General features: G+C 51.3%; 1 protein-coding gene across 1 annotated transcript; it reads left to right on the forward strand.

The window, feature by feature from the left end:
- Positions 4,184–14,044, forward strand: LOC102186111 (serpin A3-6). The gene is made up of 5 exons (XM_018066463.1): positions 4,184–4,263; positions 6,321–6,956; positions 8,953–9,223; positions 11,897–12,047; positions 13,626–14,044. The coding sequence occupies exons 2-5, from the start codon at positions 6,323–6,325 to the stop codon at positions 13,818–13,820; spliced, it is 1,251 nt and encodes a 416-aa protein (XP_017921952.1). The 5' UTR covers positions 4,184–4,263; positions 6,321–6,322; the 3' UTR covers positions 13,821–14,044.

The raw sequence follows: 14,432 nt of genomic DNA on the forward strand, positions 1-14,432 counted from the left end.
ATGAGATGAAACATGTTTTAGCTCTCTTTGCAAAATATATTCTACCAAGTATTCCTGATGCTATAATTTAGATTTTCGATGAACTGCCTTTTTGCTTACTTTTTTTCTTCTCCTTATATCTCCTACTGTGACTACTGTATTAATTTCTTTTGTGCCATTTCTTTCAAATTTGTTTCCCTTAATATTTATCTTCCTTTTTCCACAGGTCTAAATGATGTGTAGGTTTCAAATGTCCTTGGAAATTAGATACCAACTCTTTTTTTCCAATCAAAATGTACTTATTTTTTTCCTACCAGGATGGGATATTATTCTCCCTGCTGCCTTAAATCGAGTGTTTATTTCCCAGCCTAACAAGATGAGGCCATTAAAAATACTTTCGTTTTTCCACACACACTTTGTCTCTTCCTCTCTTTATGAAACATTTGAGAGTTCTTTATCCTCCCCCCACCTGCCTTTTTTTTTTTTTCATGATAAGGTGAAAAATACATCATTAAAATATATCCATGTTCAAATTCCTTAAAACTTATTAATGTCACCTTTATGCTGAAGAAGAGGTCAGAGGATGGTAGGATTATTAACACTTTTGATTAACTGAAGGATATTGAAATGGAAGTTGGGGAGTTAATTCTGGATTATTCATGTGAACTCTAAGTGCTAAGAGTCCTGATAAGAGATTGTTAGAGAGGTTTAACACCAGCTAAAAAGGAAAATTGATATGATGGAAGGAAAGATTGGAGTGGTATACCACAAGAGAGCAAGATTATCTTTTAACACAACAGTAGGTCCCTACTTTCCTTTTAAACTCCTTTTGTGGTGTTCAGAAATATGCTTGGGGTCCCTTGGACTGAGAGGATGGAATATTGAAAAAGGTAAAGAGGCTCCAGTGGTCCTGCCGTCTTAGTGGCTATTGAGAGATTGTCTGGAGGGGTTCACTTCAAAGACGAGGAGCCAATGGATTCTGGATCATTACAAATTATCCTCTCATCAGGCTACAGACAAGATCGTGACATGAACATCTTACATGAACGGTGATTGTTGAACTGCAAAAATATCCTGTACCAATATTTGGGACCAGCAGACCAATTGGTACAGGACATTTTTGGAATCCAACAACCACCATTCATGTAGGATTGTCAAGTCACAGTCTTCTCTACAGCCTAATGACAGCATTAAGAAAAATGATGGCTCCCCTGGGGCCAGAGGACTAGGGAACACTCAGGCAGAACGTGGTGGCAAGATTAGAAGTCATGATGCATGTCCATTCTCATTTTCTCTTGCGAAATAAACCTCCCATTTTCAGCTGTGACATGGGTTGTCCAATGAAAAATATTGACCTCATAGCACAGCCTCCTTGCAGCAAGATATAGCCCTAGGATCAAGCTCTAGGCAATGGAGCAGAAGTGGAAATAAGGCAGGTGATATTTAGATAATTTCTCTCAAAGAGTAGGGTGCCTTTCCTTTTATCCCTTGGTTTAGTCACTAAGCCGTGTCCAACTCTTGTGACCCCATGGACTGTAGTCTGCCAGGCTCCTCTGTCCACGGAATCCTCCAGGCAAGAATACTGGAATGGGTTGCCGTTTCCTTCTCCAGGGATCTTCCTGACCTAGAAATCAAACCCAGGTCTCCTGCGTAGCAGGCAGATTCTTAACCAACTGACCTATAACAGAAGCCCTAAAGTGATAGTGAAAGTCGCTCAGTCATGTCTGACTTTTTGCAACCCCATGGGGTATTCAGTCCATGGAATTCTCCAGGCCAGAATACTGAGTGGATAGCCTTTCCCTTCTTCAGATTTTCCTAACCCAGGGATTGAACCCAGGTCTCCCATAATGCAGGAGGATTCTTAACCAGCTGAACCGTAAGGGAAGCCCAAGAATACTGGAATGGGTGACCTATCCCTTCTCCAGAGGATCTTTCCAACCCAGGAATCAAACTGGGGTCTTCTGCATTGCAGGTGGATTCTTTATGAACTGAGCTATGAAGGAAGCCCTATCCCTTGCTCTCCCATTATACACAAGGTGGATGTGGCGATGGAGTTACCTTGTCAACCCTCTATTTACATCTGGACTTACAAGAGGAAAATAGACTGCAGCTTTGTTTTCATGTCTATTTTCCTGGTGATTTTCTGTAACTTAAAAATATACAGTCAATTCTGGAAATATTTGGGGACTGAAAGCACGTAGATCATTATCTCAGGAAGGACGAGACCAAACTCTTCTTGATTATCCCAGTGCCTTTCTGTCACTGAATATTTTTTAAGTTCTGTAAGGATGCAGATGCCCCTTGGACATCATGGAGATCAAACCTTCAATCCTAAAGGAAATTAACCATGAGTATTCACTGGAGGGACTGATGTTGAAGCTCAGTCCCTCCAGTCCCTCTCACCTGATGAGAAGAGCAGATTCACTGGAAAAGACCCTGATGCTTGGAAAGACTGAGGGCAGGAGGAGAAGGGGATGACAGAGAATGAGATGGTTGGATGGCATCACCAATTTGATGGACATGAATTTGATCAAACTCTCAAATACCAGACCACCTGACCTGCATGCAGGTCAGGAAGCAACAGTTAGAACTGGACATGGAACAACAGACTGGTTCCAAATAGGAAAAGGAGTACATCAAGGCTGTATATTGTCACCCTGCTTATTTAACTCCTATGCAGAGTACATCATGAGAAATGCTGGACTGGAAGAAACACAAGCTGGAATCAAGATTGCTGGGAGAAATATCAGTAACCTCAGATATGCAGATGATACCACCCTTATGGCAGAAAGTGAAGAGGAACTAAAAAGCCTCTTGATGAAAATGAAAGAGGAGAGTGAAAAAGTTGGTTTAAAGCTCAACATTCAGAAAACGAAGATCATGGCATCCAGTCCCGTCACTTCATGGGAAATAGATGGGGAAAGAGTGGAAACAGTGTCAGACTTTATTTTTGGGGGCTCCAAAATCACTGCAGATGGTGACTGCAGCCATGAAATTAAAAGACTGGGAGAAAAGTTATGACCAACCTACATAGCATATTCAAAAGCAGAGACATTACTTTGCCGACTAAGGTCTGTCTAGTCAAGGCTATGGTTTTTCCTGTGGTCATGTATGGATGTGAGAGTTGGACTGTGAAGAAGGCTGAGCGCCAAAGAATTGATGCTTTTGAACTGTGGTATTGGAGAAGACACAGCTGGTGAGTAGACTTTCAGGGTTCAGGTTTATCTTCTGCCAAAGCCACATTCTCATCACTAACACAGTGATCCCCAAACGGAGTTCGGTGGAGTCCCTAGGCGTAACAGAGGTTTGTTGTGGTCTATCATGGATGGATGGTTGTGGGTGTAAGAGATGAAGGGGCAGGTGTTCCCCCGTGAGCATAAGAAAGGCCTGAGATTAGTTCAGAGAGTGTCCTAGGAGACCCCAAGGGCAAGGATGAAGGACAGCCAGCTCTTAAAGTGAACCAATAGTGAAGGGCAACTGGACAAACCAAAGCATGTCAGGCCCCCAAAGACAGATGGTACCAAATATCAGAGGTCCCAGACACTTGTGCTTTTGACACTCTAAGGGGACCCTCGGGCGGAACAGCATTGTCTGGGAATGGGAGCGTGTCTCAACATGCAAATCGAGCTATATTCCCATAAAGGGTCTTGCATTTCAATTTTGTCTGAGTATGTGTTTGGGGATCCCGATCACACACCCACACTTGCACACACCCATCAAGACAAGTGATTCGTAGAAGAAACGCAGTGTTAGCCAGAGGTGTCCCGAAGTGACACAGCTCTGGGGAATATTTTCAATATTCTTTCCATTTTCTGGGTTTTTACATGGTCTTTAATGAGGATATGACAAACGGGGGGTGGGGGAACTAAGAAGAGTTAATACATATATTTTTTAAAAAGAACAAGAGTCAGAGATATTTTTCAACATCCCTTTTTATATATTCTCAGCTTTTACAGACTCCTTAATGAATTTTCTTAAATGGGAGAAATCACTCTCAAGGGAAATTTCTGTTTATTTTTAGTTTAGGTTTTCTGGTGGGGAGGGACAAAAAGTGAGTGGTTTCTATAACTAGGTTGTTCAAATAGATCTGATAAACCCTGTTACTGGAAAGGGTGGGCTGTGAATTTCCAGTCAGAGGACAGAACACTGTGCTGTCCCCGCCTACATTTCACAAGCCTGGGAGGAGGCTTTGCAGGATAAATAGGCAGAAGCACCCGGGAAACTCCTGCATCCGGGCAGGCGGTGGCTCTGGATCCACTGCCCACATCCCGCTCTCACAGGCAGGTAATCCGTGATGCTCCCACACTGGGTGCCAAGGGACCCCTTTCCCAGGGTGGTTCTGGCCTCGAACAGGGGTCGGTAGGGCCTGACACAGGAGGGAGGCGAGAGGACATGTGTCTGATGCTGGGAGGGTTCTGAGTCCTCTGAAGACCAGTTCTCTCTCTGGGTCTCAGTGTTCATCCTGCAAAGGGAGGGATGTGCCACCAGGGCTTCTGGGGGCATTTCTGCTTTTGAGTCTTTGTGGTTGTGATTCAACCCAGCTGTGCCCCATCCAGCTGTGCATCCAGCGTCAGGTCAGAGCTGCCCCGAGGGCCCTGAGGTGCATCTCCTTGCCTGGCACAGGGCGCTGCCCTCAGAGGGCCCTGGGATGGAATTAGTAGAGTGGGTCCGTCTGGGCAAAGGCTGTGGGGTCTCCAGGGGGGTTTTCTGGGCTCCACTGTCTCTCCAGGGACCCTGGAAAGCAGACAGGAGCTGAATCTGCCCAGCACTGAAAAGACAGACAGCTCAGAAACAGAGCCAGCCCTCCAACCTGGCCAAATGCTGCTTTGGTTGCTTAGTTGCTAAGTCGTGACCAACCCTTTTGCAACCCCATGACTCTAGCGTGCCAGGCTCCTCTCTCCATGGGGTTCTCCAGGCAAGAATACTGGAATGGCTTGCCATTTCTTCCTCCAGGGGATCTTCCTGACCCAGGGATCAAACCCGCGTTCCCCATGTCTCCTGCATCGGCAGGCGGGCTCTTTACCATCCGACCCACCAGGGGAGCATCTGGCTAGCTATTTATCCAGGAAGAATTTTGGGGGAAAACATTTAATTCTTTGTGAAAGAAACCATTGCATCAGCTCTGCATCAACAAAGTTTTGGGATTGCCCCTGTCCTCAGGCTTGCCCCAAGGCCTTTCCCCTGGGCTTCGAACAAGACTCAGCTCAGGCTCCTACCTTCCACCTCCTCCTCTCCTTCCCTCCCCCCTAACCACCCCAGCAGTCCTCTCTCCTCTGAACCCTGAGATGAGGGGCAGAGGCTGCAGGGAAACAGTCCTGTTTGCTGAGGACACAGCTTTGACCTCAGTCTCTCCTGAGGCTTCTGGGCAGTAGCTCTGTCCTCTGTCCCCAGGGATCACAGTCTGGCTTGTAGAGTCCTAGAGAGGGTAGTCAGTGGAGGGGGTGACACGTCTGGAACTCCCCTTAGAGCCCAGCACCTGCTTCCGGTATGTCACCTGAGCCGGTTCACATGTGGACGGAGGTGAGAACTGAGGATCAGAGAGGTGCAGTCACTGCTCGTCACCAAACAGCACTCACAAGTGGTCCAAACAAAATCCTCGACCAGGTCTCTGAGACTCTGCTCACCCTGCTTCTCCCCACTAGGAGGCCTTTGCAGGTTATTGATGGAAACCCCCTCCAAGTGTCCACGTGGCAGGGGCTGAGCAGAACGCTCTGCCCTCCTTGTTCTTTACACCAGCCCTCCTCAGGGCAGCCAGGCTACAGCACAGCTCCTGCTGACTGTGGTGGCCTCTCTCCTGAACCCTCACTGTGACCAGGCACCTCGATAGGAGAGCCTCCCTGAGGTCACACCCTTGTCCTCAGAGGTGGTGAGAGGTGCTGTGTCCTCTGATCAGTGCAGGGCTCCTTCCTGGGGGGACAGAGAGGGGGCACGGTGGAAAAGGAGCCCTGCTTCCTAGGCCCTCTGACAGTATCAGCTCCCGGGAAGAGGGAGATGGGTTCTCACTGGACAGCACCTCACACCCATCACCAGCTTCCCCGCCCTGGAGCCAGGCACCCCAGGCTCCTCACCCCCACTCCTCCACTGCCTGCTGTGTGGCCTTGGAAAAGCCCCTTCCCTTCTCTGTGCCCAGTCTCTCCACTGGGGAAATTGCTAATGATCACAGCACTTGACCAAAGGGTGAGAGGGAGCCCAGAGCCTCCTCGTGTGTGTTGGGAGCCCAGGAGGGTGCCTACCCCTGGGAGGTCCCAGAGCAGCAGGGCCGAGAGAACAGAGACCACGGGGGACGGGGGGGTTGGGACATCATCTGACATGCGGAGACTGAAAGGAGCTCTGATTTTCAGACATGAGGGCAGAGAAAGTGTCCCCCCTCCTGGCTCTGGGGCTCCTGGTGGCTGGGCTCTGCTCCAGTGTCCACTGCCTCCAGGAGAATGTGACCCCAGAAGGACAGCACAAAGGGACGGCTGTGGATGACCATGCATTAGCCTCAAGCAATACGGACTTCGCCTTCAGCCTCTACAAGCAGTTGGCTTTGAAGAACCCCAATAAGAACGTCATCTTCTCTCCTCTGAGTGTCTCCATAGCCTTGGGCTTCCTGTCCCTGGGGGCCCGTGGCTCCACCCTGACAGAGATCCTGGAAGGTCTCAAGTTCAACCTCACGGAGATCCAGGAGACAGAGATCCACCAGGGCTTCCAGCACCTCCTGCAGACGCTCAATCGACCCAGCAACCAGCTGCAGCTGAGCGTGGGCAACGCCATGTTTGTGCAGGACCAGCTGAAGCTGCTGGACAAGTTCAGGGAAGATGCCCATGTGCTGTACTCCTCCGAGGCCTTCTCGACCAACTTCGGGGATCCTGAAGCTGCCAGGAGTCTAATAAATGACTATGTGAAGAATAAAACCCAGGGGAAAATTGAGGAGCTGTTCAAGGTCCTTTCCCCAGAAACGGTGTTGGTCCTGGTGAACTACATCTACTTTAAAGGTGAGTACCTGGATTGGGGTTGGGGCAGATGCACCTATAGTTCTCAGGCTTCAGAATCATTTCTATCCCTGCTCAGCCAGCTATGTTGCCAGCAAACCACTGTAGAGGTCTCCTCGCGGTTTGGGGGGCTTAAACACCAAGGCCCACTCTGACCATAGTCTTTGTCTATTTTAGCTTTTTCCAAATTGCTTTTCTCATTGTAGGGCAGTGATTCCCTTATGGGAGGCGGAGGGATGCTTTTTTATTTTTAATTTATTTGTTTGACTGCCTTAGTTCTTAGTCGCAGCACGAGGGGTCTTTCGTGGTAGCAGGCGGATTCTACAGTTGTGGCAGGCAGGTTCAGTAGTTGTGGCAGGCTGGCTTTGCCTGGAGGCGTGTGTTATCTTATTTCCTGACCAGAGGTTGAGCCCGTGTCCTCTGCACTGCAAGATGGATTCTTATCCACTGGACCACCAGGGAAGTCCCAGAGGGAGACTTTATTCTGAGTTAAACTCACCTGCTGCCAAAAGAAGGAGAGCTTTCTTTTCAGATCTATCCCGTGGGGGATGGGGACTCCAGATTCCTCCTTGATGAGACACTTTAGGACGACTCAGGAAGGCCTCGGCTCCGCACACTGCAGGCTGTGTCAGACGTGGGCTCCCTCTAAACACACCCGGTCTCTGGGGGTTGAGGTGGGGCTGGTGGCCATCTTCACATTGTGACAGCCTCCGAGCAGCCCGGCCATCTCAAGATTCTTCAGTGGATGCGCTTCTGCTATCCGGAGGCAAGACCACATCTGGGGATAGTCTTGGGGTTGGACAATATCCGGGCCACAGTATCTTCTTTTTTTTTTTAATTCATCTATTTTGTAATTGAAGGATAATTGCTTTACAGAATTGGGTTGGTTTCTGCCAAACATCAATATGAATCAGCCATAGGTATACACATGTTCCCTCCCTCTTGAAACTCCCTCCGGGGCACAATATCTTTCCAGATTCTATCTGGTCCTGTGCCCAGTCCCATCGATAGCAAGTTGCTATGACAAACCTCAGCCAGGAGACTCATAAGAGGCAGAGTGAAGGCAGAAAGATTTCACCCAGGGAGCCAACAGTGCAAAAGGGACTCAAAATAGATAAGGCACAAAAAATTATCATTGAATCATGAAATGGTCAGGTGTCTAAGAGACCCTAGCTGTGGGGGACAAGTTAGCCCTGAGTTAGGGGCTCCGGGGTAAGCCCAGGGACACCCTTCCTTCATCTGTGTTTTCATCTGTAAATCAAGGCACGGGGTGGCATTTCCTTGGAAAAGGAATCCAGGCATAACCTGCCGTGTTTGTTACCTGTATCTCTCATGCTTTCTTCTCCTAACAACCCACTCCATCTTGAGAATTTCTCCTCTAAAATCTCCTCCCCGGGGGCACCCAGCCAGCCCCTCTCTATCTGCTCCTGACTCTCCCCATGGGGATACAGGCAGGGATGGAATCAAAGAAGGAGGTGGGCATGGATACACACTCCATGAAGCCCCAGAGCCCTAATCTCCCACAGAAGTCCCTGCCTCAGCAAGCGACTCATTCTCCTGCGTGGAGACGTCTGTTGACCCCGCCCTGCCCTCCGGGTCCCCGTGTGGCTCCTGCTCCAGTTGGGCTCACAAGGCCGTGCGGATGTGTGTCCTCCCTACAAAGCCAACAGTTAGCCTCTGGTCACTTGTTCCCTTGAAGGACCAGGAGGTCCCGTATCTCCCCAGGCCCAGCCTCATCCCCATCTCTCCCTTACCCTCCACAGTTCCTGTTGACTTTGCATGTAGCACAACTAACCAGCTTTGTTTCATGCCCCTCTTCTCAATCCTGACCTGCGAGGTTCACCCCCATCCTGGAGGGCTTACCCATCTGCCCAGGTGTATGTGCACAGCTGGCAGGCCCACCCCAGAGGCATGTGGTGTGGGGCGCTGCTGGCGCAGGCAGGGCCGAGGAGGGAGAGACTTGCACTCACAGACTCCTCACCTGCCCGCCCGCCTCCAGCCAGGTGGCAGATCCCCTTTGACCCCAAGTGCACTCAGCAGGCAGAGTTCCACGTGAGCGAGAACGAGACGGTGCAGGTGTCCATGATGAACATTGCCCTGGTGATCCCTTACTTCCGGGACGAGGAGCTGGGCTGCACGCTGGTGGAGCTCACGTACACCAGCAACGACAGCGCCCTCTTCATCCTCCCCGACGAGGGCAAAATGCAGGACCTGGAAGCCAAGCTGATCCCGGAGACGCTGACGAGGTGGCGAAACTCCCTGCAGCCCAGGTGACTCCCCAGGGCCTAGAATTGTGGGTTCAGCTGCCGTCTTGGTGCTTCCCCCTCTTCCTGGACTCCTGACCCCCAGCAACAGGGCCTCAGGAATGTGTGGGACTGGAGGCAGAGGTGGGAGAGCCTGTACTGAGATATCCTTGCCCTTTGCTGCCTGTGTGCCTCCGAGCCTGATTCTTTCCTTCTGTAAGATGATAGCATCAGAGGGGACAGGGCCTTCCTCTCACACTAACAAGTGCTGTATCGTGAGGCTCCTCAACAAAGCCCCCAGCAGGTGTGGTGTTGTCTCATGTCCCCACCTCTTGGGTGGGGGAGCAGATGGAATTGTATCAGCTGAGGGCTCAGGTGAGATAGACACTGAGAATCAGATTTGCAGGGGCTGCACATTACGTTCATTCATTTTTTTAACCAACCATTCAGTACTGCTTTCACAGGCTGATTGAGAAGCTAGTGTGTGCCAGGGACTAATTATGCTCTGAGGGTAGGTCAGCAGATAGAACAGTAAATTCTCTGCCCTCGTGAGCTTACTCTGTGATTGACATAGACCTATGAGAAATAAATGTAATGAATAATTTGGTGTGTTGAATGGTTAGAAAGGGAGAGACAGGGATAGTAAAGCAAAAAAGAAAAAAAAAGAAAGAAAGAAAATTGGACCCAGAGGTATTTTGTGATTGTAACTAGGGGGGCCCTTAGGTGGTGTTTGAGGTGAGGGACCGAGCTGCAGATGTGTTGGGAAAAGCCTTGTTGGCTGAGGGAACAGCCAGTGCAAAGCCTCCGAGGCAGGAGCGAGCCTGGTGTGGTTGAGGATTAGTGAGGCCAGAGCAGGAGAGCAGAGGGAGGGAGGGGGGAAGCTGGGCGAGGTCGGGGTCCTCAGGGAGGCTAAGGTCACCCAAGGCCTTGCAGACCCTTTGACCACCCCACCGTCTAAGGGAAATGGAAACTCATCACAAACAGTGAAAGATCTGAGTGATGCTTTAAAAGGATCACCCAGGGTGCCGAGTGGAGAGCAGATGGCAGAGGACATGCATGGAGGCAGGGAGGCCACCAGGAGCCCAGGGGGGTCACCCAGGGGAGGGCGCTGGGGGCTGGACCAGGAGGAGCAGGAAGCATGGGAGGGGTCAAGTTCTGGGTAAACGGAGGGCAGACACACAGGCCAGGAGGTGGGGTTCAGGAGACCGATCTTAGGGGGACAAGAGGGAGAGGCAGTGCTGGGCCAGGGTCTGCAGGGGCGGGTAGGGAGGGGGTGTGGGCAGCATGAGGGGGCGGGGGTGCCTGAGACCCAGAGTCCCACTCCCAGGCTCACACTCCCCCGCCACTCCCTGGGCTTCTCTGGGGCTCAGCTCCCTGCTGCGAGGGGAGAGGTGTCCTTGACCCTCTGTTCTGAGTGTGGGATGGGCAGACCCAGAGGGGATGGATGTGGGAGGCACTTCAGAAAGCACAGGGGACTGGAGACCTGCCTGCATGTGAAGTAGAGGCTGCAGCCCTTCCCGACACCTGTCCAGGGGACCTGAGGCGTGGGGCTCCTGACTCCCAGCCCCCCCTCCCTGCAGATCCCAGGAGACCCAGGACAGGGGACCCTCTCACCCTGCCTGTGCTCCCTTCCCAGCCCTTCCTCCTCCGACCCCAAGAGCTACCACAGGGCAGGGGCCCAGTGACGAGCTATAAATGAAGAAAATATTCATCAGACACCTTTATTTACAAGCACTGAGGGGACATGTATCTATACATTCCTGGCCCATAAAGGATGCTCAGTAGGAATTTATTGACTCATGTATAAAGGAGGGAGGAAGGATGAATGTAAGGAAGAAAGAAGGTAGGTCAATGAGGAGGAATAACTACCTCCCTGTTACAAGGGACCCACAGTTTAAGGGGAGCCTCAGTCTCCTCGCATTTAGCATCTGTCAGACCAGTCATCATGGTAAGAGTCTTAAGGGAAGTGCAGACAGAGAGAGGGAGAGGGGAACCTGGGGGTGGGAGACAGCATCTCTCACTCCAAGAACCTGCTGGTGGCTCTGCTCAGATACAGCAGCCTGCCCGCAAGGAGCTCAGTCGGAAGGCAAGACAGAGACTCTGAATTGGGTGAATCAGGCCCCCCAAACCCTTGAATGCAGCCCTCAGCCCTCCATGTCCCACTGTTGTCCCTGCCAAGCACCTCGCCTCCCTGCATCAGCCCCTCTTTCCTGCACGTGCCTCCACCTGCCTCGTGGGCTCCTCTTCACCCAGCCCACTCCTTCCCCTCCCCAGGGACTCAAACTGGATGCCACTTCCTGCAAGAAGCCTTCTTGGTGACCCTGGTACATCCCTCCCGGTGCTCCCCCATCCCCCTCCCCCTCCCCCCAGCACGGTCTCCCAGCAGCTGTGGAATCCATGTTGGAGAAGGGTGATTCCTGAGCCCTGCAGGCTTGTAGGGGAGAAGCAGGGCCAGGTGGGGCCAAGCCCACAGCCCCTGCCTTGGCACGCTGCCCTGAAGGTGAGACAGCTGCAGACAAGAATGCATAATGAAGGAATTAAAGAGAGTTAGCCCGAGGAATCTGGAAACTGAGGAAAGGAGTGCTTATTCCAGGGAGAATGGGGTGGATGGAGACGAAACCCAGGAAGACCTAGCTGAGCGGAGAAGAACGATGAGCACCGAGTTGAGTAAGCCATCAGGTTTATTTTCTCACCTCCTAGATTGATACATACACTCTACCTGCCAAAGTTTTCCATCTCCAGTGACTATAATCTGGAAGACACCCTTTCTGAGCTGAGCATCCAGAAAGTCTTCACCTCTGAGGCTGACCTGTCAGGAATCACAGGTGTCAAGAACTTAAAAGTTTCCCAGGTGAGTTTTTAAACTTTGGACATTTCATCTTCCACATGGGAGCTTGAAAGGTGACAGCCAGGCAGACCTCTGGCTGATCTTGAATTTGCAAAACAACGACATTGCTCATTACTCAGATCAGTTCAGTGCAGTTTAGTAGCTCAGTCGTGTCCGACTCTTTGAGACCCCCATGGACTGCAGCATGCCAGGCCTCCCTGTCCATCACCAACTCCCAGAGTTTACTCAAACTCATATCCATTGAGTCGGTGATGTCATCCAACCATCTTATACTGTGTCGTCCCCTTATCCTCCCGCCTTCAATCTTTCCAAGCATCAAGGTCTTTTCCAATGATTCAGTTCTTCGCATCAGGTGGCCAAAATATAAGAGCTTCAGCTTCAGCCTCAGTCCTTCCAATGAATATTCAGGACTGATTGCCTTTAGGATTGATGAGTTTGATCTCCTTACAATCCAAGGGACTCTCAAGAGTCTTCTCCAACACCACAGTTCAAAAGCATCAATTCTTCAGCCTTCTTTATGGTCCAGCTCTCACACTTGTACATGACTACTGGAAAAACCATAGCTTTGGCTACACAGACCTTTGTCGATAAAATGGTGTCTTTGTTTTTTAATATGCTGGGCATTACTCAGTTACCCTGCCTGCAACCCTCAAGCTCAGGGGAGCTGGGCTATAACCATCTTGGGGGCTGGTTCTACCTTCTTTGTAATATATTTTGGGATAGACATCAGTCTTGAGAATGTGCCTGAGGTGGAATCAGCTGTAAACCCCCATCCCTTGCAGCACATTTTATTGCCTATGGGATAAATTATTAAAGCCCTTAGTCCTGAATCTTGTCATTTTTAAAAGACATATGATAGTTCTTGGCTCCTGTGCGGTGCTCAGCAGAGCAGGTAAGAGGTATTAGGTATTAACAATGGCTCAGGGCCATCATGATCAATATACACTGAGAGCAGGAGAGAAGAACACCAGGGGTCCTGATACTGTGATCTGAGAAGGAGAAAAGTCAGAGTGAATGAGGGGGTGGGTGCTGGGCAGCCCTGCAGGCTCCACTGCCAGAGGACCTGATAAAGCAGACACAGGCGCTATGGGACTTTGTGGTCCAGGAATAGGAAGCCAGTCCTAGGCAAGGGGGCTGAGGGGCATGTCAGCCGGGGCAGGAAAGAAGCAGAAAGCAGTGCTCGCCCATCTGCTGCTTCGACGTGGAGGGACAGTGGACAGTTGCCTGCAGGAAGTATGCCTCGATCTGGCCCCTCCCCCTGCACTAGGGAGTGTCTGGGGACAGCAGAGTCTCTGGACTCAGACAGAGGGGATTCAGATCAGGAAGCCCCTGCTCTTTGCTTCTCTGACCCTGGGCCCAGGACTTACAGCCCATTTGACTGTGCTTTGCACAGCCTTGGGTCATGTATATGTGAACCAGCTGACAGATTTGTTGGGAAAAACAAAGTTGAAAAGGTAGACAGCATAGTGACAGGCCAGTGGCAGAATGTGGATGAATATCAGTTCCCCTAGAGGCACTCAGGCAGCTGCTCAGCTCCCGCCCATCCCGTCTCCGATTGGTAATACTCTGCTGTCCCCACAGGTGGTCCACAGCGCTGTGCTGGACGTGGATGAGGAGGGCACGGAAGGAGCTGCTGCCACGGGAGTAGAAATTATCCCCCTTTCCTCACTTACAACCATTGTGCGTTTTAACAGGCCCTTCCTGATTGCTGCAATTCTCAAAGACACCCAAAGCATCATCTTTTTGGGGAAAGTCACCAATCCCACTCAAGCCTAGAGCTCAGCTCTGAGCTGTGGGTGCCCTCTCTAAGGAGCAGGGTGCCCAGGTCCCTGGGTGCAGCCTGGCCCCTCGGCACTGAGGATTCACCCTGCCTGTCCCCACCTGCTCACCCCTGGGAAGGTGACAGTGACGATGCTGGGGGTTCCACATGCACAGGGAGTCTGTGTCCTGGTCACGAGGAGGCTCCTTCAACAGCAATAAAGCACCTTCCTTGGACTGCACTCCTTCGTGTGTGTCTCTGCCCTGATCCACCTGACTCCACGCCCTGCTGCTGCCTGGGCCCTGAGGTCAAGCACCCAGACCTCCCCACCCCTGGGCCCCTCTCCTTTAGACTCACCAGAAGGCCCAGGAGCAGGCTCTGTGCCTGTGACCAAGCCCACTGGCCCGCAGGCCCAGAACAGGGAGGGGCCCCTGCTGCCCACTTCCAGGGGTTCTGGTTGCAGGTCAAGGTTCACTTCTTCTTCCCCAGGGCCTGGGATGTGTCCTTGTGCTCACCTGCAGGGGCTCCAGCCCTGACGTCTTCCAGCACAGCCCCTGGACCCTGCCATCCCGCAGCTGAGCTGGGCCTTTCTCCCTCCAGATCACCCCTGTGCCCCCCAGCACCCCAAC

This window comes from Capra hircus, chromosome 21 (genome assembly GCF_001704415.2).
Source record: "Capra hircus breed San Clemente chromosome 21, ASM170441v1, whole genome shotgun sequence".
Classification (NCBI taxonomy): Eukaryota; Metazoa; Chordata; class Mammalia; order Artiodactyla; family Bovidae; genus Capra; species Capra hircus.

What these genes read in the sequence shown, in the direction of transcription:
- LOC102186111 (XM_018066463.1), top strand. Translation starts at nt 6,323, where the DNA reads ATGAGGGCAGAGAAAGTGTCCCCCCTCCTGGCTCTGGGGCTCCTGGTG. An exon ending in GAACTACATCTACTTTAAAG is followed by an intron (nt 6,957 to 8,952) that starts GTGAGTACCTGG and finishes GCCCGCCTCCAG; the next exon opens with CCAGGTGGCAGATCCCCTTT. An exon ending in AGAACTTAAAAGTTTCCCAG is followed by an intron (nt 12,048 to 13,625) that starts GTGAGTTTTTAA and finishes CTGTCCCCACAG; the next exon opens with GTGGTCCACAGCGCTGTGCT.